This window comes from Cupressus sempervirens, chromosome 7 (genome assembly GCF_028749045.1).
Source record: "Cupressus sempervirens isolate cs-2001-9-10 chromosome 7, ASM2874904v1, whole genome shotgun sequence".
NCBI classification, from domain to species: Eukaryota; Viridiplantae; Streptophyta; class Pinopsida; order Cupressales; family Cupressaceae; genus Cupressus; species Cupressus sempervirens.
This window is the reverse complement of record NC_143124.1, coordinates 672,621,088-672,647,244: the sequence shown is the minus strand read 5'-3', so window position 1 is coordinate 672,647,244 and position 26,157 is coordinate 672,621,088. Positions and strand designations below refer to the sequence as shown.

Below are 26,157 nucleotides of genomic sequence, written 5' to 3'. Positions count from 1 at the left end.
ACTAAGGTTAACCCTTAGGTATGTTTAGTTTCCTTCACCGCACTTTTTCAAAAATATAGTTATAAAAGAGTAATCACTAACAAGCATCCAACAATAATGTGAATGGAAGACTATTTTTTCTTAGTTACATAGGTGTGTCTTTAACACTAGGTTTATTCCTTGACCATAAGAACCCCAAAGAAAAATAAAAGAAAGAAAAATTAAGTTGGTGTTGTTTTATCTTATAGATTGACTCCAAGAATAAGGAAAGCATTCACCATGTCCTTAAATATCATGTTTGCATTCATCAATGCGATACGACGGAGAACACAGAGAGGTAATACCAAGTCAACACAGTGGATGAACTGTAACTCTATTAGCCTCAACATACTTGCAAAACACATAGGACAGTTGAGAATAGAGAACTGTCCACTTAGAAATATTGGAAATTAATAAACTATGTTACAGTTGTCTCCGTATAAAGAAAATGAAATCATTTAGTCCTAAGTTCTCTTTTACATGCCTAATGCCTCCAAAAAATGCCTCATGACAAGAAATAAATCTTTATTCCAAACAGTAATGGATAACTCATTTATAAGCATCATAAAACCTGTGTTACTACAAATCTGAAGCCTATTGCAAAAGGCGTAGATCAAACATCAAGAATCTCAATTGAACCTGTATGCCCGTTTTGCCGACTCTAGAGTATTGGACAGAAGCATTGCAATAGTCATTGGACCTACACCACCAGGTACAGGAGTTATTCTTGAAGCTATTCTTGAAGCCTCTTCGTAGCAAACATCTCCAACTAATCGGTATCCTCTTTTAGCATTAGCATCCTGCCAAAAAGGAAGCAATAGTTTTAATTTTGTATATAAAAACCATGTTTCTGCCACAAAATTGTTTATAAAAAAGATAGTTATAAGGTGCCTACCTCTACTGCATTTATGCCAACATCAATTACTACAGCACCAGGTTTCAGCCAATCACCGCGAACCAAATTCGGTACACCTGCTGCACAAATAAGAATGTCTGCTTCACGAGTAAAATCTGTCGCATTTTTGGTATAGGAATGCACAATAGTAACGGTTGCATTGCGCCTCTGGCAAAATTTAAAATAATCAATAATGAGGGTTCTCCATGGTGAAAAGTAAATTCATGATAAACTCATTCAAATCAATCAAAATAATACTTTTTAGAGGGATCTGTTTTATATAAGAAAATTATTTACTTGTAAAAGCATAGAAACAGGCATTCCAACAATATTGGAACGGCCTATCACAACTGCCTTCTTTCCCGCTATATCTATTCCAGATCGAAGCAGCAGCTCTATGCATCCTTTTGGCGTACAAGGTACAAATAAAGGCTTTCTCCCTTGCATTGCTAGCCGTCCAATATTTAAAGGATGGAAGCCATCAACATCTTTTTCTATGCTAATAGCATTCAAGATCTTCTCCTCATTAATATGCTGTTAAGCATACAAGTAATTTACGATAAGTAACCAAATTTATATATAGAAAATTAAGCATCATCGCATCCAAAAGTAAAGTGTAGAAGGTAACAAGTCTGATTGGTAGTTAGCAAGATGAAACTATAGACTTTATTAGTGATATTACCTTTTCTATTCCCCAATTTTCAAAGTCCAATTGGAATGCTTAGAAAAACCTTGATAATTATAGAACACTTTGAATCTACTAATCCCATCAAGTAGTATCTTCTCATTCTTTAATGCTAGAAAATAAAATTCTTCACAAATAGCACTTAAACAACCTACGGTTTCGATGACCGGACTTGGAAATGTCAGATTATCAATAAATGCCGGAGCAAATTAAAACAAAATCTGTCTAATGCACTCTAGGCACCAAATATGTTAGTGCAGGTGCACCATGCAGGAAGTTTGATCGAAGAATTGAACTAAAAAATTATATATGAATTAACATCCATATTAACTTTGTGATCTATACAAACAGAATTTCAACGTACAGGTAAGTTGCATATAAAGTATGTCATCATTGTTGGATTTATTTATGATTTAATAGAATCCTAAACAAGAGATAGATTCTGATGATGTACTGTGATGGAACATGTGAATAATCAATAGAAAAGATTAAACACGACCATGTGACTTCCCACTTACAAAGCCAGTTTATGAGCTCCAAGAAATACCTGTGGAAGAGGAAGTTGTACCAAAACACCATGAACAGATGGATCATCATTGAAAGTCCTAACAGCCCTTTCAACTTCCTCTTCACTGGAACATTCTGGCAAATCAATGCCTAGTGAAGCAATTCCTGCTTCTGCACAAGCTTTTTTCTTGCTGCGTACATAGGTCTCTGAATCCTTTCTTGCTCCAACTAGCACCACAGCTAAACCAGGAACCTTTCCAAGTGCATCCCTCATTCTGGATACTTCCACTGCAACTTCATTTCTTATTTCTTGTGCAATAGCTTTTCCATCTATTACTGCTGCTATTGGCTCCACAGCTAATATAATTCCCAAAATATACAGAGATCTTTTCATTAATAAACCAATATGCATTTAAAAGGTAAAGGAACAAAACAACAATTTCAAAGCACAAGTATTTTCATTAAATAGTTAAAAATACATTATACAGAGCAAGTGAATCAAAAGACTTAAAAGACAAATCACTAAGATATTTATCGAGAAATGGATTTAAAACAGAGGACTACCATAATTAAGTGGTAAAGTTTGTAATCAAAAAATCAACTATAGAATCGTAGAGGCGAAAAATGTCCTTTAGTTTTGTCTAAACCTGTGTATTGTGAACCAGACTATTAACAAGTCTAATCAAATCACTTGGATAGATTGTTAACTCTGATCCATATTTGGACTTGTACAAATGTGGGTCATTCAAGTAATTTTGATGAATCAATGAAAAACTAATTATAGTCATTTAACCATAGCTAATGTAAATGATCTAAAGCATTTGACAAAAGATACACTTACAAATTTGACAAAAGAAATATTAGCTTCTATTCTTCACAAAGACTTTATTCTTCCGTAAAGTTTAACTTTAAATCTTATTCATTTGTTTGGAGAATTCTGGAAGCAATAAGCACAAAATTCGTGACATGTTGCTAAAAAAACTTGTACTATTAGCAGTGGAATTTGTACAAAGCACTCTGCCTAATCACCAAGGGTAAAATATTGAACAAGAACATCAGACTACACAAAATTATGCATACAATCTCTACTTCACACAATGACCACTTTCATGCTTATCTCTTTGTAGTGCATGTTCATTCTATTTAAATAATGTTTGGGCAAGCAACATGAGAGGTTGATAAAATTTCAACTTCATGAACTCGTTTTTCTCTCCGGTACAGGATGTAGACAAATATATAATAGTAGATGGTATGCAGGATGCATGTGCATGTTCTGATATGATACGCCTAATCACCAGGAAACATGGAATACATTATATGGTTATGGGGATGGGAAAGTTGTTTTGAAGTATCCACCAGAAAACATGGAATACGGGTGTGTGAGTGCAAACGTCAGTTTTAAATAGCAAACAATGATGAAAAGAGGGATAAAAAACACATACACAATAGCAACTAGCAAACAATCAACAGCTCACTTTGTCGTCCTCTTCATGATTGTTGCTCAACCCGTGTCTTCCTTTCCTGAGCATTTATTATACCTTTAAGCTATGTTACAAGGTTGGAGTTTGTAATCTTGTTTACAACAAAAAAAAATAAGGACGACGTTTGACAAGGAGAAAAATTCAAACATAAATTGTCCATAAATTTGAATATAAATAATAAACAGAAAAAGTAAAACAATATTTAAATATTATCTTAATTTTGATTAAATTTTAGTAAACTTTAAAAACCTCGTATTATTATAATTTAAATATATTTCAAATTTTAATTTAAGTAATATTAATATATAAATTATAATAAAAACATTGAACCTTCTATATTCAATAATAAAAATATTGAATCTTCTATATTCAGTAATAAAAATATTATAATTAAAATCTAATTTAAACATTTTAAAATATTAAATTTAATATATCGAAGACAGAAAATAAAAAACAAACCAAATATAAAGATATCAAAATTTTAAAAAATAAAAGCAATTGCAACACCCTACGAACAGAACTTAGACACCAATGGGCTCAAGTTGAAAGCCCAATACAAGTATACGGCCATGACTGGAAATCAAAGAGAAAGCACATGCTTGGATTTGAGTCCATATTGTAATCTTATACTTTGAAGGTTGTACGATAAATCATGGGCTATGCACTATATAAACACCCAGAGTTTCCACCCAGAGACTTGTTTTTTAAAAATATATTTTAATATAAAAATCTAAGCCTTTCTTTACTATGAATTTTTCAGTGAACTAGAACGAATTTTTTGGTTTTCTTTTAAGTTTGCCAAATTCTAAACTTCATGGCCAAAATTTGGAAAACCCTGTGACTTAGCCTTTAACCAAATCATTTATTTCAACTTAAATTTTGTGGTCTTGTCAAATCTCTCTCAAGAAATATTTTCTTGTGATGAGTTTTCAACTTTTCTGACAAATCTCTCTCAAATTTTTTGCAATGTCCATAAGAGCCATATATATCTCTCTCAAATTTTTTGCAATGTCCATAAGAGCCATATATAGCCGACATCTTTGGCACTTGATGTTTCACAAACTCAATGTTTCCTATGGTTCAAGCATCCACATATTATACAGTAAGTAATTGCAACCAATTAACTAACACATACTTCCTATGGTTCAAGCATTGGCATTGTACAAAAATATGTGCTGCCTATCAATTAGAATACATAGGCACCTAATTAAAAACATAAATGGAAGCATAAAATAGGAGGACCACAATACAAGTCAGCTAATATCGAAAAAATTGTGATACCACCTGTTATGACATTTTCACACATCGGCCCATTCTGAATGGGGACCCCTCATTTTGCTTAGATGTTTAGTTGTTTTAGGCTGTGTTAGTTGTGGCAGCTCTTTCAGCTTCTAGGTCGTCTCTCTGGGAAGTGACCAAGTCATCGATCCTTGGTTCATGAGAAAAACACTTGAGGATTGAAACCAAGTGGTAGTGGCTGCAAAGCAAGTTGCCAAAGGATTTGTCGAGGTAGGTCATGAAAATGATAGTGGTAAACCAAGTCAAGATGGAAAACATGGGTACTGAGTGATAGTAAGTCAATTAAGTAAGGAATGTGCAAATGATAAGGAACCTAGAAGGCAAGGTGCTTAAGAATCTTATATAAAACGACAAAATCTTTAATGGTTCTTGTTAAATCAATTGAAAATCAAATTCCGTTCCTAACAAATGCATGTTCTGGGCCAAAAATCTATACATTTCCAGCTCATTTGGTACAAAATGCTTAAGACAAGGAGCATTTCCTGATTCACCTTTAAAATCCACCCAAGAATGGGGAGCCAATTTCAAAAGCAATCGCATAAAAGGCTAAGTTATGAAATATTACAGCTCCACGTCTAGTTTCTGACCTTGGAAAAATGAAGGCATTTTGAAGATAAAATCAATCTTAATTAGAGAGAATAAATTCAAAGTTAAGGAAAGCATGAGATGAAATTTTGATCAATTTTAAGAAAATTGCACAGTGATGAATCAAGTTTGAACATGTTGAGATCTCAATTTGTGCATTTCAGCTCCTACGAGGATTTCTGGCCCCTTCAAGAATGTGTTTCAGCTTCTGTAAGGAAATCCAACCCTATTTGATAAGTCAGTCCAGCTCCTAGCTGAATTTCCGACGTAGGTGAATAATGAAATTTTAAATGATTTCAGCTCCCCTCCTAAATTCCGCCCAAAAGAGAGATCAAATAACTGTGTAAAACTTTTCAGCTTCCCTTCTAATTTCTGCCCAAGGAAGAGATTTCATTGAAATTAGAACTTAAAAAATGTCAATTGCACAACTTATATGACTCCATCAGCCTTGTTGATAAGGCTTGTGGACTTGATTTAAAATGTTTAATTTTTTTAATACATGGGCTGGCTAATTTTCATTAAGAGACATACCCCTTCATTGAAGGGGTTTGGAGGCTATAAAGGGAGATCAAATGCAACCATTTCAACCACACTTCAATCAAGAATTGGCTATGACTTATTACTGAGCAGAGCAACAAACACATGCAAATTTGATTCATTGAAAGGTGATTTTGAAGGATAAGACAAGTAATAGCTCTCAGGTCTGATCATTGGAGTGTGAATTTGGAGACAAACAAAGGCATAAAATGCAGAAGTCTCTCCAAACGGGTTCAAAAATCAGAGAAAAATCAGAAATCTGTCATTAGAGGAGCGAGAATCAGAGCAACAAAGGCAAATTTCAAATAGATAGGCATAGCTCCAAGACAAGTTGAAGGCAGATTCTGCCCTGATGGAGGCAAATTACTCAGGTCTGCAAAATGAACTAAAGAAGTCAGAAACCCTGTGTATAAAAATCAGAGTTCCAAGGTGCAAATATTAGATATTGTGGTGCAAAAATATGTATAAAGGGAGGTGAATTCAGGGGCAGTGTCATTTAAACTCGGAAAAATTATTAGTTGTTTTATTTAATGCATAAGTTGTTGGAATTAGGATGTTGAATGTTCTAGAATGTAAAGTCTCAAATCAATCACAGAGAATCTGAAACAGTTTGATGTGTGATGAGTCCTTTCAAGTTCTTGAAACTGAGAATAAGATGAAGTAGGTGTTTTTAGGCAAGGATGTGAAGCATTTCAATACTCTAGGATCAGAACTTATAAATTTTTGAGGATATTTGAAAGTGTCTCCATAGCGAGGTATTTGTCCTGGGTTGTAAAATCAATGGTTTTCTTGCAGGGCTAAAATTTCAGGAGCACAAGCCAGAGGAGCATCAAGGAGGCCTAGGCAAGCTCAAATGAAATACGATCTCAAGGCAATGCTTCCAAAATACAAGTTTACTTTGAAGTGGAAGAGGGTTGTTTGCACCAACCTTGGAGATGTCAACATGGAAGAATACAGGGAGTGTGTGCTTAGGCACAATTCATCTAAGTTACCGAAGAAGATGGTGATAAATGAAATCAGGCAAGCTTCCGTCCTCCTCCTTGCAATGCAATGTGCTGAGTTAATGGTGGAGAACACAAGGTATTATGTACCAAAGACGAGGAAGTCAGTAATGTTGAATGGAAGGATATTAGCATCTCTCACAGAAGAAGACATCAAGGAAGCATTTCATATCCCCAGTCACAAGTCCACCACCTACAAGACAAAGGAGGTGGCATTGAAAATTTTCAATGAGGGACCTGGTATATGTATGACCATTGTCAAAAATGCATGGCTGATAAAGCCAAGGAAATTCAGTTCTAGAATGCTTGAGAAATTTATCAAATCAGACTTCAAAAAGGAATATGGAGACCTTATCGTTTTGCTAAACTTTGCAATAGGAAGTCCTCAAGCCACTTGCTTTGAACCATGGATGTTTCATTTTGTAAAAGCGATATTTACCAGTGTAGAAATAATCAAATTGAGAAAGATAATTAGTGACAATTTGGACTGTCAATTGAGGAACTTGGAGCTGTTGTGAACATTCTACATGAGTTCCTACGTGGTCTACATGTTGGCAAGAGTTTATAAATGTAATGACCCTTACTATAAAGGCCACTGAAACCCTCAAACTGGACTTAAGAATTTTGTCAAACAGTTGGCATGTAACCGAATAAGGCTGCAATATTACTAATTGTTGTACAACAAAACCTCAATATATGATGCCAATAATGTATGAACAACAATTCCAGATTATAACACTACCAATCTAAGAGATAGATGACAATATGAAACTCAAATATGAAGTCCAATGCAATTCTGATTTTATGACAGCAAATAGAACTGATTACAATGAGAGACTGTCACAACTATGCACTTCTATCACATCAAGCTCTTGACAATGCAATGTTATGACATGAACAATAACCCAGTTCAGATTTGGAATGCAAATGACGAAACTTTTACAACAGTTATTAATGACTGGAAATAACTATTTATGCAATGACAGTGCTGACTGTTCTAATCCAGAACATGCAATATTTTGGCAATCAAACTTTCAGTTTGTGCACCTGGAATAGCTCCAATTTTGCCGGATTTGAATGCTGAATTAATGCCACACGAAGACCTCACAATCTGCCCCAAACCAACTCACAAAATTGCTGCCGCTGCCTAACTGACAGGGCCATACCGGTACGGCCTGGTACGGCTGCTAGATAAAAATATTGCAGCATTTTTTGTCACTCCAAAAGCAATAAATCTGGGCGTCTAGGGTTGCTGAATAACCCCTTAAAATATGAAATTCATCCGTCAAGCCAATTAGGAGTTATGAGCAAAAACGTGGGTCCAAACCCTGGACTGGCAGTCTGAAAATAATGCACAACTGTGTCTTCAAACCCTGTTAATCATTCCACAAATGCTAGGGCACAACTGAAACCCTTATTCCAACCAAAGTAAGCCCTTATAACTATATCTCAATGAAGTCCAAATGAGATGGCTGAATTACCAACTCCTCAAATGCAACAATTCAGGTGATATTTCACACCCTCAAAGTCGCCAATCCAAGGGAGTGATCCGTTCCCAAAGATCAAATAATAATTTGCAGACCCAAGAGACTACAAATTTGCTCCACAATGGAAGAAGTAGAAGAAATCTCAAATCCAAGCATGTCCAAAATGAGAGGCCCAGCCCTCTATTTATTCACTTTTCTAAGAAGTTGCTAGAACTTCTAGAAACATCCTTTATAAAATCTCATTATAATGCACTTTTTCTAGAACTTCTAGAAACATCTTTTATAAAATCTCATTATAATGCACTTTTTATAATAAAGTAATTTTATAAAATAAAAAGTGCAACTCAAACTTAAAATTATAACATGTAGGCCCCAATAACACATAATAATAAAATATAACCTCTTAACACTTCTTCAAGAGCAAGATATGACCATCTGATCCGCAGAATTGACTCTCTCTCCACACCATTTGCCTACGAGAGTCTGGAATAGGCAAAATCCATGATCAATGTCATCTCGAACTAAAGAGGGGACATTACAGTCCGCCCCTCCTGAAATTGCTTGGCCTCAAGCAATCTCAACGCCGGGTGCTGCAAAATAGCTTCCCCCTCCCAAGTAGCATCCTCAACAGGTAGATCTTTCCACTTAACCAAGTATTCTCTGATCACTCTTCTGCGAAGCTGCTTTTCTCTGCTCTCCAGGATGGATTCTGGCACTAAAATCAATTTTCCCTCATCGTCTAAAGGAGGTAATACTGCGGAAGGTACCACATTCTGACCCAACGACTTCTTGAGGCGGGACACATGAAACACATTGTGCACCCTGCTGTCTTCCGGAAGCTCCAACTCATAAGCCACCTCACCAACTCGCCTGATAACCCTAAATGGTCCGTAATAGCGTGGCCTGAGTTTCTCTGCACCACTCTTCTTAAGAGTAGATGGCCTGTATGGCTGCAACATGAGGTAAACCATATCATCCACCTCAAAACTACGCTCAAACCTCTTCTGGTCGGCATACTGCTTCTGCTGGTTCTGAGCTCTCGCAATATTATCTTTGAGAGTAGCAACTATATCCTTACTCTCCTGTAATAATTCTCCTGCACTGGGTACCCGGCTGTCGCCCAACAACAAATCCAAGAAACTAGGTGCTTCATAACCGTAAAGTGCCATGAAGGGTGTCATCTGTATAGTGATGTGATATGTAGTATTGTAACAATACTCGCAGAGATATATCCATCTGACCCAAGCTCGCTGCTGAGCTGCCACATAATTCCTTAAATACCCTTCCACCCATTTGTTCACAATCTCCGTCTGACCATCGGTTTGTGGGTGATAGCTAGTGCTGGGTGTAAGCTTCGTGCCACATAACCGGAATACCTCCTGCCAAAAATGACTCATGAAACAGCTATCCCTGTCACTCACAATGTTCCGAGGCAATCCGTGCAATCTAAAAACCTCCCAAAAGAAAACCTCTGCCACCTGAGCTACTGAGTGGGTAGTAGTGATAGGAAAGAAATGAGCATATTTTGTTAATCTATCTACCACCACATAAATACAATCCCGTCCTTGTACCTTGGGCAAACCTGTGATAAAGTCCATGGAGATGCACTCCCACTTCCTGTCAGGGATCGGAAGTGGCTGTAGGAACCCTGCCGGATAGGTGTGTTCTTGTTTGTTTTGCTGGCAAACAAGACACTCTCGAACGTACTGCAAAACATCAGCTTTCAGCCCCTTCCAAGTGAACTGCTCTCGAACTGACCTGTAAGTCTTGAAGTACCCGGGATGGCCTGCTGTCGGTGAGTCGTGAAATGCTCTCAAAATCAGTTGCTTAACCTTCGATCCTGGGACTAGGTAAATCCTATTCTTGTAAATGATTAAATCATCTACAAGTGTATATCTGGTATCAATCACTGTTCCCTCCACTATATCGGAGGCCCATGTATCCCTGGCATACTCTGCTATAATCAAGTGTCGCCAATCCTCTGATATCTGAACCATAAGAGTGAGGTGTGGCCTTCGAGAAAGAGCATCTGCAACAACATTTTGAGTTCCCTTGACATATGAGATGTCAAAATCATATGCCTGCAACTTACTTACCCACCTTTGCTGGCGATCATTCAGGTCCCGCTGTCCCAAGAAATGCCTCAAACTGTTATGATCAGTTTTAATACAAAACTTGCTACCCACAAGATATTGTCTGAATTTGGCTAAAGCATGCATGATGGCCAACATCTCCTTATCATATATACTGAATGAACGCTCGGGGCCTCTGAGCTTCCTGCTCTCATAAGCTATGGGGTGCTTATTCTACATAAGTACAACACCTACTCCCTCTCCAGATGCATCACATTGAAGCTCAAATGGCTTCGTGAAATCAGGTAATGCTAGAACTGGGCACGTAGTCATTATCTCCTTAAATCTCATAAAACAGTCCTGTGCCTTCTGAGTCCACACAAATTCCCCTTTTTTCAGTAGATCTGTCATGGGAGCTGCATGTCGTGAGTAGCCACTGACAAACCTGCGATAGAAACCACATAAACCAAGGAACCCCCTCAACTGTGTAAGGTTCTCTGGTGGAGGCCAATCAACAATAGCGCGAATCTTTTCAGGATCCATCCGCACTCTATCTGCACTAATAATGTGTCCCAAATATAACAGCTCGGTCATCCCTAAGTCACATTTGGACTCTTTTGCATACAAGGACTCCTTCTGTAAAATGCTCAACACTGTCTCCAAATGATCTAGATGCTCCTGCCATGATCGGCTATAGATCAAAATGTCATCAAAAAACACCAGCACAAATTTCCTCAACTGATGGTGGAAAACTCTGTTCATAGTGGACTGGAAAGTGGCAGGTGCATTGGTCAGGCCGAAAGGCATGACTACAAACTCAAAGTGCCCACAATGACATCTGAAAGCAGTTTTCTCAATATCCTGTTCACGAACTCTGATCTGGTGATATCCTGATCTCAAATCAATTTTCGTGAAATAACAAGCCCCATGCAATTCATCTATCAACTCATCAATGCGAGGAATGGGATACCTGTTCTTAATGGTTCTCTTATTTAATTCCCTGTAATCAACACACATCCAAAGAGTTCCATCCTTCTTTTGTACCAAAACAACAGAAGATGCAAAAGGTGACTTACTTGGTAGGATGTGCCCCATAGCTAGCAACTCCTCGATGGTCCTTTCGATCTCATCCTTGAGTCGCTTTGGGTGTCGATATGGTGTGATCATGATAGGCTTAGCACCTTCCTCCAGCTCAATAACATGCTCAATGCCTCTGTCCGGTGGCCTGCCTGGTGGAATCTCACTGAATACCTTTTCGTACTTAATCCTCAATTTTTGAATATCAGGATGATATTTCGTCTTATGTTGCTCCTCCTGTGTAGGTGTCAAAGTACAAACTGCTGCCCACTCTATATCATTATGCCTAGTTAATCTCTCCAGCCGCCTAAATGAGATAGTCCTGATGTCTCCATTACGGATGTCCTACCATTCACTTCGAATTGTATCTCCATATCCTCTAGTCTCAGGGTAACCACCTTCAATGAATGTAGCCATTGCATTCCAAGTACTATATCCATGTCACCCATGTTGACCACATGATAGTCCGCCTTAAACTCATAGTTGTTCAGGCGCAAAGGTAGGTCTCGTACCATCCTGTCACAACGAAGAGTGTATCCATCAGCTACCTTGACTCTTAGTCCCACGAACTCCTCAGTAATGAGTCCACGCTTCTCCACGAATCATGCATCAATGAAATTATGTGTGGCACCTGTGTCCAATAATGTAATAACCTTCTGCCCAGCCAAAACTCCCCGAAGTCTGAAAGATCCCTCTCTCTGGATACTAGACAGTCGTGCTTCCTGTAAATGTAGCTCTGTTCCCTGCTGTTGCCCTGCACTGTCTATCTCCTGCTCTCCCTCTGCTTCATCAGGATCCTCATCATGATGTTCTGAACTATCTGAATCTGAACCTTCGTAATAAGCCCACATTGCTCGGTTGGTCTTCCCTTTTGGCCTCATAAGACAGTCATGGCCATACTCATACGGGCCTTTGCAATAGAAGCATAGCTTCTTCCTACGCAAGTCATTAAGTGTCTCCTTGTCCAACCTCTTACTTTCCTCCTTAGGTAGCTGTGTCTCTCTATGAAAGGGTTTCCTGTCCCTATCTTTTCCTGAAGGAAAACTCTTTGCCTGGAATTTATTTTTAGAAGCTGAAGAGGAATCCATGTCACGAGCTTTCTTAATGGCTTCCTGCAAAGTGGGAGGGTTGAGAGCTTTAATCCACCCTCTCAACGGATCAACTAGCCCATCCATAAATAAAACCAATAGCCTCCGTTCAGATACATCTGTTACTAACACTGCAAGTTTCTGAAATTCTGAAATGTATGTTTCCAATGATCCCCATTGTTTAAGCTGAGCTAACTCCTTGAAATGGAGTTTTGGATCCTTCTTATCAAAACGTTCAATCAGTCTCTCCGTAAACTCCACATATGAGGTAATGTGTGCATGACCCATAGTGATCATACCATGATGCCACCACTCGTGTGCTAACCCATCCAGGTGAATTGCTGCATACTTAATAGCTTCTTCCTCAGACATAGGGTTCAATTGAAAGTATGTGTCAAGTTTTTGAACCCAAGCTCTTGCTGTAGACTTCCTCGAGCCATCATAATATGGTAACTGAAGTTTCCCTACTTTCTTTCGTAACTCATAGCTCTAAGTCCTGTCATGTCCACGGGGCATATGCTTCATCCGCACATCCATATACTCTCTAAAGGTGATTGCAGCTGTAAAATCTGGACCTCCTGCTTCCCAATCTCTCCTCAGCTGATCCTGTATGTCAGTGATCTGGGGTTCTGGTACTGGCTGCTCTGGAGCTCTAGGAAGGAACGTGGGAATCATAGGTCTCGAATTCACTGTCCTAGCTTGCTGGGGTGCATGACCGAAATTGTTCCCAATTTGTTCGCCTCCATTATGTATCCCATCCTGATTATTCCCATTCTGATTGTTACCATTCTGATTATTTCCTCCACCTATGTTAGCGTTCAACCCCATTTGAGGAGCCATCATCTGCATCATAAGCTCCATTCTCTGATTCTGTTCCTGTGCTCTTTGTTCGGCTAATCGTTGTCCCTATGCCAAGGTGTCTAATAACTGTAAAAATCTTTCCTCTTGCTGATCTGGACCGGCATTCCCGCCTCTATCCATATTGTAGTCGTAGTCTTGATCAAAGAATACCTCCCCTGTGTCTGTATGACTGGATTCTATATCCACCTGTACAGATGAGCTAGACTGTTCGCTCTGCAGGTCTGAAATCCTATCTTGTCTTGCTTTGGTATTGCGAAAATTATAAAGCCTCTGTCGCATGCTCATAAATGTTCTGATTTTAGTGTTTTGACATTTCGTCAAACACTTTCCCTCCTATCCAGCTGTTCCAAATTCTCTATAAGACCTCCACAGGATGGCAGGACTTATAGCTCTGATACCACTGTAATGACCCTTACTATAAAGGCCACTGAAACCCTCAAACTGGACTTAGGAATTTTGTCAAACAGTTGGCATGTAACCGAATAAGGCTGCAATATTACTAATTGTTGTACAACAAAACCTCAATATATGATGCCAATAATGTATGAACAACAATTCCAGATTATAACACTACCAATCTAAGAGATAGATGACAATATGAAACTCAAATATGAAGTCCAATGCAATTCTGATTTTATGACAGCAAATAGAACTGATTACAATGAGAGACTGTCACAACTATGCACTTCTATCACATCAAGCTCTTGACAATGCAATGTTATGACATGAACAATAACCCAGTTCAGATTTGGAATGCAAATGACGAAACTTTTACAACAGTTATTAATGACTGGAAATAACTATTTATGCAATGACAGTGCTGACTGTTCTAATCCAGAACATGCAATATTTTGGCAATCAAAACTTCAGTTTGTGCACCTGGAATAGCTCCAATTTTGCCGGATATGCATGCTGAATTAATGCCACACGAAGACCTCACAATCTGCCCCAAACCAACTCACAAAATTGCTGCCGCTGCCTAACTGACGGGGCCGTACAGGTACGGCCGGGTACGGCTGCTAGATAAAAATATTGCAGCGTTTTTTGTCACTCCAAAAGCAATAAATCTGGGCGCCTAGGGTTGCTGAATAACCCCCTTTATATGAAATTCATCCGTCAAGCCAATTAGGAGTTATGAGCAAAAACGTGGGTCCAAACCCTGGACTGGCAATCTGAAAATAATGCACAACTATGTCTTCAAACCCTGTTAATCATTCCACAAATGCTAGGGCACAACTGAAACCCTTATTCCAACCAAAATAAGCCCTTATAACTGAATCTCAATGAAGTCCAAATGAGATGGCTGAATTACCAACTCCTCAAATGCAACAATTCAGGTGATATTTCACACCCTCAAAGTCACCAATCCAAGGGAGTGATTCGTTCCCAAAGATCAAATAATAATTTGCAGACCCAAGAGACTACAAATTTGCTCCACAATGGAAGAAGTAGAAGAAATCTCAAATCCAAGCATGTCCAAAATGAGAGGCCCAGCCCTCTATTTATTCACTTTTCTAAGAAGTTGCTAGAACTTCTAGAAACATCCTTTATAAAATCTCATTATAATGCACTTTTTATAATAAAGTGATTTTATAAAATAAAAAGTGCAACTCAACTTAAAATTATAACATGTAGGCCCCAATAACACATAATAATAAAATATAACCTCTTAACACTTCTTCAAGAGCAAGATATGACCATCTGATCCGTAGAATTGACTCTCTCTCCACACCATTTGCCTACGAGAGTCTGGAATAGGCAAAATCCATGATCAATGTCATGTCGAACTAAAGAGGGGACATTACAATAAATAGAAGGTATTGATATGCAAGGACCTAGTTGGGAATGGGGGCAACTCAAGGTTTATGAATGTTATTCCATCATAACATCTCCAAAACGGAAATGATTTCAAAAGAGTGAACAATGCTTTATCCACACAAATTGAAAAGGTTTTGCGAGGCATTGATTGAAGGCAATCGCAAGAAGCTAAGGATTTGATAAAGAAGTGTGCTTCATGGTTCATCCAATTTCCCAAGTTCAAGTACATCAAGGTGCAAGGATGTTCTTGTCCAAGTAGACTTCTGAGGCATCCATCCAACAAGATGGCATTGCTAGAAGTTGCAAGACAGTTGCTCTCATATGATAGAATCCAAAAGAACAAACATAAGACCAGAGTAGATTTTCCAATCATCCTTGGGAATTCACTTGAGGTGTGTCCTCACTTCAAGCAGCTATTGCAACCAAAGAAGAATTATTACTCACTTGGGGCATATACATCAAAGATGACTTTTGATCATAACTGCCAAATAAGGATGACATATGGAAGAAGTTGCAAACACGAGGTACACCTAGAAGATTATTGAGAAAATGTTAGAAATGATTTCACAGTTGGAAAAGAATATGTTCTCGACTACTAGTGGAAATTATTAGAAAGTGCAAGTTGTTCTCAGTTCCATATCAGCTGAAGGATGACAAAAATCATATTCAGATCATTATGAAAAAATAAAGGATAAACCTCTTCCTTCTCTCAATTGGCTTGAAGCAGAAGAAGTAGACTCGAATGCATTAATGAGGCCAATGACAGCATGTGTGCATAGGTGGATGCACCAACAAGTGGATAAACTGAAAAGAAGAAATATCCCCTTGACTTACGATTTGATGGAAGATATGGAAGAGTCTAAAGAATAGTCATCTGAAGAACCACAAGTGATTATAACAAAAGAGGAAGGATTAGGCAAGAAAGTGGAAGCAATAAAGGCAGAGACAAAAACAATGACAAGGCTTGACAAATAAAGGGAACAAAGAAGAAAGAAGTTCTAAGTCGAGAACTACCTCAAAAAAAGAAAAATTCAGGAGTCACTCACTTACAACTAGTACTCTTCAATGTAAAGTGTGACATCCACTGTGGATAACGAAAAACCAAAGGAAGTTGGAGTTCAGTTAAGGGTTGTACAAGATCACAACAAGGGAAAAAGAGGTTGAGGGATTTGATGAGTCCATGAAGACAATCAAAGAAAAATTGAAGAAAGAGGCAGAAAAGAAGAATCAACTTAAGGAAGAGAATAAGCAATTGAAGGATTATATTCAACATTTCATGAACCCAATCTAGTAGGCTAAACAAGTATTTGTTCCTCCCACAACACTTTCAAGAGAATCAGTTCATGATTTAGAGGGAATGATGTTGACAACACGAGTGGCAAAAGGGTGGACTGAGGATGTCTTCGATAAGGCAAATAAGCAGTTGTAACACCAGTACTGGGGTACGTCAGGACAGCGGGATGCCGCATCGAGTTTCTAAGACGAGGGGAAAATGGGCCTTATTTTCGGGACAGTGGGGGCACATGCAGGAGACGGCGGCAAGGGGAGGATGGAATGAGGAGGGGTGTCATATAGTAAACATATAAAACTTGAAATGCTAGTTTTCAAATGATGTTTCAGTAGAACATACCAAATTAAAAAACTTGAACATTGCAAAATTGCAACATGAACTAGAACCATTGAACATTCAACATAGTAACATATACATACCCAATAGTAACATTCAAAAATCAAAATTCAAATAGTAATTCAAGAACCCATCCTAGCCGCAACATGGTTGTGGAATGGTGGAGGAGGGGGTGCTTGGGTACTCAAGTACCCAGTGCAGAGACGTCTCAGGAACGAGTACTTTGAGGTTTGGGAGGGGGTTTGAGTCCTTGTGTTACACTGAATAAGTTCATTGAATAATTCATGCAAGCTTATGAGATGTTTGTTTCCATTCAAGATAACATTCAACTTTTACTCATGATGTGTGAAGAGTTTCATCCTCTCAAGGAGAAGACCCTTCCAAATTTGCAAGTTTGATAAATACCCCCATGAAAATGATAGTAGAAGGAAACGCGATAGAAGTGGGACAAATGACTGATTTTTGTGGATGGCATTGTGCAATAATGATGAGGAGGTACATCCTTGGGAAGGTGAGGAATGATTGCCCGAAGTTAAAGGAATCAATTCAAGAGATTCAAGATGATATCCTTGATGCAAGGGCAATGATGTGCAAACAAGATATGAACAATGATGAAAGCATGAATAGAGGCAGTTGAGGGAAAAGATGAAGACCATCTACTTCAACACCACCAATTCCATTCCAAGAAATTATTTAAATGATGATGCGTCACTTACAACCTTCATGACTACTTGTCAAGATGGAATAGTTAAACAAAAGAAAAGCTTTGCAACATGTACAACTAACTTGGATGTCAATGAATATAAGGTGGAAGCTACACCAAGTGTCCCTATGGAAGAGCTCGACATCATCATGACTAGATTCATTGAAAATATGATATCAAGGAAAAGGATAAAAGTAATATCCTTCTAGAAGGTAATTTGTTTTGATCCTATGTAACAAGAAATTTTCCTATGCACCCATAGTTGACACTCTATTTTTCACCGGCTAGTATTTAATGCTTGTAGGTAGTAAGTATAGGAAACCCTTAGAGCGTCATTTTAAATTAACTTGGTCGTTGATCATGAATCATGCTAAGCCATTTGTTTGACATGAGAGCTATATAAGACTTGCTCATTTCATTTGTAACACATGTGAAGAGACTTGTGAAATTGTTTCCAAGATACTGCTAGAAGTGATACAAAGTCATTGAAGTTTGGTGAACACTAGTGTTTTTTAATATTGCAAAAACAAGTTTTAAAGGGACCCACAACCCTTTACAATTCGATTACAAAACATATTTCATTGAAGGCCACCGTCAAGAAACAACAAGACAAAAAAGAAAGGGGCAAGCAAGCACAAAACCAACCCATTCCCAATAGACCCAACAAAAAGCTAGCTTGAAGTCAACAAAACACATCTAACAACAAAAAATAGAACTAGCACAAAGTATTTAAGGTCACAACGACCTCTTCTTACAATTGGCTCACTCTCTGAGCCAAACTCTTCAATCCAGAATATTCTTGGGCAAAGGACCAACTTTCTTCTTCATACTAGTTGTGGTTCTCTTTCCAAGACCCTTCATATCTCCAACAAGTGCCTCCTCCTGATCAAGATCCACAATAGCCTTCTCCTGATGAGCAACTTCCATTTTGGCCACAAGGGCTTTCATTTTTTGAATGGAGAACTGAAGAATTTTATGGCTATTGTCCATAATTTTCTTGAGGGTAGCATCCTTTTTGTCTACCCCCTTGTTCAAATCCTCCATTTTTTCTTCATACATTTCCCTCGCTTTTCTTTTAGCTTCAACAAAGTTCATTAAAAACTTCTTGATAGAAGTCCAGAGAGTGTAAGAAGAAAGATCAGGAATGCACTAGGTGGTTTTTATCCTACTGCATTTCCTTGAATTTAGCCGAGAGGGCAGGGTATTTCAAGTTCAGGCTCTAAATTTCATGACAAGCCCATCTCATGAACCTGAAGGAGTACATGGAAGTATCCTTCACAGACTGCAAAACCCCAAGAGTCATTTCCCTCTTATCTTCAAAGTCAGCAAGACACAGTTCCACTGAGGAAGCCCAAACATTACCCTTATGCTAGGGTAAGAAATCAGTCTCCTCAAAATCTAAAGGCGACATGTGCACACCATGATCAACCGAGCTCTTATAGTTCACCAAGACCACGACCTTACCCTTACCAACCACATATTTTCCGCTATTATCAATCTCAGCAAGGGTCCCTTTGTCAATTTTAGCCCTTTAATCTCATTTGCTTTTCACCGTCGAAAGAGTAGCTATACCAACATCAATGGATTTTCCTTTGTTGGCCTCCACAATAATCTTCTTGTTTTCCAAGGGCGAGGGGCCTTCATTCACTCCCTCATCCTCTTAAGTTTCCATCCCATGTTCTTCTATTATCTTCTTAGCTTTTAGGATGCCAGCCAACATCTTCTTAGGAAAAACCCTGGACTTTTGGAGGAGGGGGAGCATCATACTCCTCAATTTCCCAACCATCCCAATTCCCAACAAAATTGTCCAACCCAAAATCTCTAAGAGCAGCTATAAATTTGGAGGGAGTTCCAAGAACCCTAGTGATGTAGAGAACACCAAGAAGCAAGGGTTTACTTTCCCCACAACCCACTATACTACACATCTCAAGGCACACTTTGATTCCCAAAACAATTACCCTACAAGAGACCCTAACTCATCTCATTTCAACTTTGTTTGTCACCTTTGGAACAACTACAACACCCTTGCACTTTGATACAACTTCTCACATCAATTTCCCCTTAGGACACCACATCATCAATTCAAACCATTTTGACTCAAGAGGGTAATGCATTATACTTGAAGAGGATGGACTAGGCACTTATCAACACCCTATGTTGTCCCTATAGGCCCAAGTCAATACAAATCAATCACTCCTTTGCTTCTACTAAACTCCTTAGGGTTACTTGCCTCATAGAGGCCTAGTTTCCAACTAACCCTACTTGTGAGGTTTTTCCACCACCATATATGATTTTCCCAAATAAGTCTCCAAACAAATTACAATGTAGGATACCCTTTTCACCATTGAACTATATATCCTAAATGGGGTTTTCGGTCTCTTTGTTCGGGTCCTAAAGTTTGACTAATCACATAGACCTAATTTAGTGATTTTCGTGACTTTTACAAAACAACCCTCAAGGAATAGCCTGCTCTTATGAAACCAATTATTGAGTCAAGTTAGAAAACCCTTGAAAACATCAAATCTATAATTGGATTGCGCCTGAGTCCAAATTTCCTTGTCTGCAACCAATTTGCTTCAACACTATGACCAGTTCCATTGAGATGTCTTTTCTTTTAACTATCACTTCTCCCAAATGCCTTCATCTCCCGATTTAAGACCAAGTGCGTCTTAATTTACATTCAAGGCCCTTACTTTCCACCAGAGGCCAAAATTTCCCTATGGTGGAAAGTTGAGTTAAAAGCATTTTATTATCTAGGTAGGTGAGGGTTTGTAAACTGTTTGGCACCAAATCAATGATATCTTGCACCAAACTTAATGGATTAACCTCAGACTAATTGAAAATAGAAAGCTAATTCATTGCCCTACATATCCATGTCCATTTGATCAATCAATGAATTCATGCAAGATTGTACAAAGTAGTTACACAACAAAATTGAAAAGAAAATAAAGTAGTTTTTATAGCTCCACAACCAATATCTTCAACAACATCAAATGTCTTGACCACCATAGACTCAATGTAGTAACCCCAACTGGTTATAACTTCTTCAAACACCAAATTCTTTTATACTTCAGTTGTTTGACATTTCCTCAAACACTTTGCAAGCAAGAGATATATTGCATATGTAAATTCTGATTGCTTTCTAAATGCCAGACTTTAATAAATATGCTTCCAAAGAACACATCAAACAACTAACAATGAGGATGCAATTGTTTTTGAATAACACTGATTACAAATAGGAAAATATGCATCTACATGAATAACACATTAGGGCAACAAATTTTGATATAAAACTCTGATATAAATCAGATTACAATAGATTTTACAAACCCTACCAATGCCCTAAATATCTACTCGCAAACAATGCAAAATGTAGTAGATAAAAACCTGGAATTGCTCCAAAAACATGAATTTTCTTGTAGCAAATTCCAACTTATTCCTTACTCCACAAAGATGGCCCTAGGCTACAAATTTGGCACAATGAAAAGACTGATTTGTCTTCTCCAACAGTTGCAACCCTTCGGAAGATATTTCACCACCTCAGTTACGCAAATCAATGGAAGTGTTCATTCCCAACGATCAATGTAACAACTGCAGAAACCCTTGGCTCCACAAGCTATCTAGAAGAGTAGATGGCAACACATTCGATGCTTAACAATGAAGCTCTTGCCTCTATTTATTCTTTTCCTTCACCCTTCTAGAAGGAAATAAAATATTTATTTAATTGCACTCTCTAGAAGCTTCTCCCTTTCCAAGGCAATAATTAGTTGTACTTCTAGAAAATGCACTCTCTAGAAGCTTCCCCATTTCCAATACAATAATTTGTTGTGCTTTTAAAAAATTAAATTAATTAAATATAAAGTCACCTTTTAATTTTAATTTATTTAATGACTTTATAAGAAATTAATTTAATCAATTTCACCTTATTTCTCTACTTAGCCTTCGGAGAATGTAAAGGCTAAGAACTCCACTAAGATGCTAAAAAGATGGGGACATTACAGTCCGTCCTTGAAATTGCTTATCCCCAAGCAATCTCAACTCCAGATGCTGCAAAATTTCTTCACTCTCCCAAGTGGCATCATCTACTGGCAGGTCCTTCCACTTCACCAAGTACTCCCTAATAGTACGTCTCCTCAAATTCCTCTCCCTGAACTCAATGATAGCCTCTGGTAATAAAACCAATTTCCCCTCATCGTCCAAGGGTGGAAGCACTATAGAAGGAACAATCTAATGTCCTAACGCCTTTTTGAGACGTGACACATGAAAAATATTATGGACTCTGCTCTATGTTGGCAAATCCAACTCGTAAGCCACCTCTCCAACTCTCCTAATCACCCTAAAAGTTCCATAATAACGTGGCTTAAATTTTCCGGTGCCACTCTTCTTGAGAGTGGACTGGCAGTAAGGTTGCAGCATCAAATATACCATATCACCTATCTCAAAAGTTTGCTCAGTCCTCTTCTGATCAGCATACTGCTTCTGTTGATTCTGTGTCTTAGTGACATTATCCTTAAGAGCCTTAACAATGTCCTAGCTCTCCTGTAATAAGTCTCCAGCACTAGGCAATCTACTATCTGATAGCAACAAATCCATGAAATTGGGTGCCTCATATCCATATAATGCCATGAATGGTGACATCTGGATAGACATGTGATAAGTGGAATTATAACAATATTCACATAGATATATCCACTTAACTCGAGCCTTTTGTTGCCCTGCTATGTAATTCCTGAGGTATCCCTCCACCCATTTGTTCACTATCTCAGTCTAACCATCTGTCTGGGGGTCGTAGCTAGTACTCAGAGTGAGTTCTATTCCGCACAATCTGAACAACTCTTGCCAAAAGTGACTCATAAACCTACTATCCCTATCGCTGACAATGCTTCGAGGTAAACCATGCAACCTAAATACCTCTCTAAAGAATAAATCTGCCACCTGTATAGCAGTGTATGTAGTGTTGATTGGGAAGAAGTGGGCAAACTTTGTAAGCCGATCAACAACAACATATATACAGTCTCTACCTTAGGCTCTCGGCAATCCTGTGATGAAGTCCATGGATAATCACTTCCACTTCTTGTTAGACATCAGAAGTGGCTTAAGTAAGCCGACAGGATAAGAGTGCTCTTGTTTATTCTGCTGACAAGTAGGACACCCTAACATATTGCAACACCTCATCTTTGAGCCCTTTCCAAGAAAAACGCTCACGAATCTGTCGCTAGCTTTTGTAGAAACCTGGATGTCCTGCCATAGGTGAGTCATGATAAACTCTCAACACCATACTCTTCACCTTTGACCTTGGCACCAAATAAATGCGCCCTTTGTAAATGATGATCTTATTCACAAGGGTGAAATCACTATTCTGGATTAATCCATCTATGAATCCCGATGCCCATGTAACCTTTGCATACTCTGCAAGGATCAAATATCTCCAATCCTCTAATATATCTATCATCAAGCTCAAGTGGGGTCTTCATGACAAGGCATCTCCTACTACATTCTGTGTCCCCTTGAAATAGGTAATATCAAAATCATATACCTGTAATTTACTATTAAGATATTATCTCCATAGTTAAATACTTTCTATAATGGTCAACTACTTGTCTGTATTCCATCTTTCAGTCTAGATAGGAATGTTTCCCATCCTGTCTTCAATTTTGTTTCTAATTTCGTCTTCAGTCTATGTTGTTTCTTTTAGAAACAACGTCCTTGTAATTCTTTATAAGGAACACATTTGTTCCTTTGTTAATCAATCAATCATCCAGAAATCCATTAATCTGCCAATTCTTGAATCTTGTAACATGGTATCAGAGCTAATACTTGAAATTTTTCGAAAAAAAATTAATTTCTTCGTGAAATTATTTGTTTAAATTTTTTTCACAATTATTTTCATCGATTTTTCTCTCAAACCCACCTAGGGTTTTCGGCCTAGAGAAAAATTCCGAATTCAGGTTTGTCTACAAATCAAAAGTGCGTCCATTTTTTGTATGGTGATTTCTCTGCTCACATCGGATTTGTAACTGCTACATATCACGCCAATTCACACGACTGCTAGGCGTTTGGACTGCATATCACATTTGTAAGCCATCAGACTTGAGCAAGGTTTTCCACGCGAACGCGATTTGCAGAGAAAATCGGGTCTGCAACTCACGTTTTTTCTCCAACTCGTGTCGGGTATTCTCCTACACGTTTGGAGCTGAAGACTGTAGCCCTAAATCCGACTGGTTCTGCAACATTTTTCAACAAATTTGCCATTTTTCTGAAAATTCGATTCTCCAATCCGCCGGCTAGGGTTTTGTTCGAAAACCCTAACTTTTTGGCTTGGAAAAAATTTCTAATCACATATTCTTAGTGTGTTTTTTGAGATCTCAAATGGGTCTTCATCAAATTTTTGTGGGTGCCTTGTTTTCCATGCCTCGAATTTCAAGCCTACGGATTTGAAATCTGACTTCAGATTCTTTCTAGGTTTTGTATCAATTCCTCGGGGACCTATTGATTTTTTCTAGGTCAACTAGGAATTTTCCTTGAAATCCATGCCTGTTGAATTTCAATCTTGAAGTTTGTACCTAAATTCTTCAAAATGGCATCTCTGACTAATCTAATGTCGGAGGGCAGTCTACGATTCAATGGCCACAATTATAATCACTGGAAGCAACGCATGTTAACCACCTTCGAGTATCGTCGTTTGGATGAGCTTGTTCTAGGCAAAAAAACTTGTTCGACCTCCAACCAAGCAGAAGAGGACAAGTTTGATGATCGCAATCGAGAGGCTATTATGCTTCTTAAGCTATCTGTTATTGATGATCAGCTACCGCAAATTCCTTCCGGCAAGTCAGCTACAGAAATCTGGAGATATCTGAAGGAGCTACATGAAACATCTGACAAGAGTCGGGCATTCTCTCTGAAGAATCAATTGTTCTCCATTATGATGGATGAACGTATGTCCTTGCAAGAGCATCTGACAAAGATTAAGAACATCCACAATCAACTCGAAGCTATTGGTCAGAAAATGGAGGAAGAGGATATTCTAATCATCACTTTGAAAAGTCTACTATCGTCCTATGAGCACTTCATAGAAACACTCAACATTACATCAACTAATGTTGATCTAAAGTTTCCAAAATTATGCATCAAACTTCTGCAGTAGGATCGTTGGAAACAACAATTTGGCAGCAGTGCTTCTACAGCCTCCTCAGAGCAGGCATTTGTTGCAAAATTCTTTCAATAGAACATCGGCAACCATCAGTCTTCTCAGCCTTTCCAACATCAACCTTCTGCTCAATCCCTGGATGGCTCTACGAAGCAAAATGTACAATGTAATTACTGTCACAAGTTTGGCCATATGAAATTCGAGTGTTGGAAACGTTTGGCTGCCCAAGCAAGGCAAAATGCTTCCCAGCCAACAGCACAAGTTGTCGAGCTTCCTGATCAAGGCGAAGCTGCATTTTTCGCCTTCTGAATCTATTTCTATTGTTTTTTGGGGGGTTTGTTGATTTTCTCCTTAAAAATCATTTCATGTTGTCTGTAATACGCAAGGTTGCGTGAGATTCTAGGTTTTATCATTTCTTCCACAAAATCGAAGTTTTGTAATTGCAATTTGTTTTGAGTCATAGCACTCTTCTGGAAAAGCTTCTTGGTTTCAGCATTCTGTAGATTCAGGGAGGGTCTCAATTATCCCAAAATGTTCCAACATCCATATGTTGACCATTAAGGGAGCGTATTAAGATATTATCTCCTTAGTTAAATACTTTCTACAATGATCAACTACTTGTCTATAGTCCATCTTTCAGTCTAGATAGGAATGTTTCCTATCCTGTCTTCAGTTTTGTTTCTAATTTTGTCTTCAATCTACGTTGTTTCTTTTAGAAACAACGTCCTTGTAATTCTTTATAAGGAACACATTTATTCCTCTGTTAATCATCCAAAAATCCATTAATCTGTCAATTCTTGAATCTTGTAACATTTACTTACCCATTTCTATTGCCTGTCATTAAGATCCCGCTGCCCCAAGAAATGTTTAAGGCTATTGTGGTCGGTTTTTATGCTGAATTTGCTACCCACTAAATATTGCCTAAATTTGGCCAAAGCATGCATTATGGCCAACATTTCCTTATCATAAATGTTGAAGCTCCTCTCAGGCCCCCTAAGCTTCCTACTCATAGGCAATCGGGTGCTTGTCCTACATAAGCACCGCTCCAACACCTTTGCCAGATGCATCACAGTCCAACTCAAAAGGTTTGCTAAAATCTGGTAATGCTAGCACTGGACAAGAAGTCATCAACTCCTTGAATTTATCAAAACACTCATGTGCCTCAAGAGTCCATAAGAAGGCCCCCTTTCTCATCAAGTCCGTCAAGGGTGTTGCATGCCTGGAATATCCACTAACAAGCCTCTTGTAGAACCCACACAACCCCAAAAA

General features: G+C 38.3%; 1 protein-coding gene across 1 annotated transcript in view; it reads right to left on the bottom strand.

The window, feature by feature from the left end:
• Window positions 1-259: 259 nt before the first annotated feature.
• LOC149548459 (bifunctional protein FolD 2-like) overlaps window positions 260-26,157 on the bottom strand; it is a 105,150-nt gene continuing 79,252 nt past the window's right edge. Inside the window, exons 3-6 of the mRNA XM_089792522.1 lie at window positions 2,146-2,462; window positions 1,211-1,447; window positions 914-1,081; window positions 260-818 (exon numbers count right to left, since the gene is read on the bottom strand). Coding sequence (XP_089648648.1) covers window positions 648-818; window positions 914-1,081; window positions 1,211-1,447; window positions 2,146-2,462 — 893 coding nt within the window. The 3' untranslated portion in view covers window positions 260-647. The remainder of the gene's footprint in view (window positions 819-913; window positions 1,082-1,210; window positions 1,448-2,145; window positions 2,463-26,157) is intronic.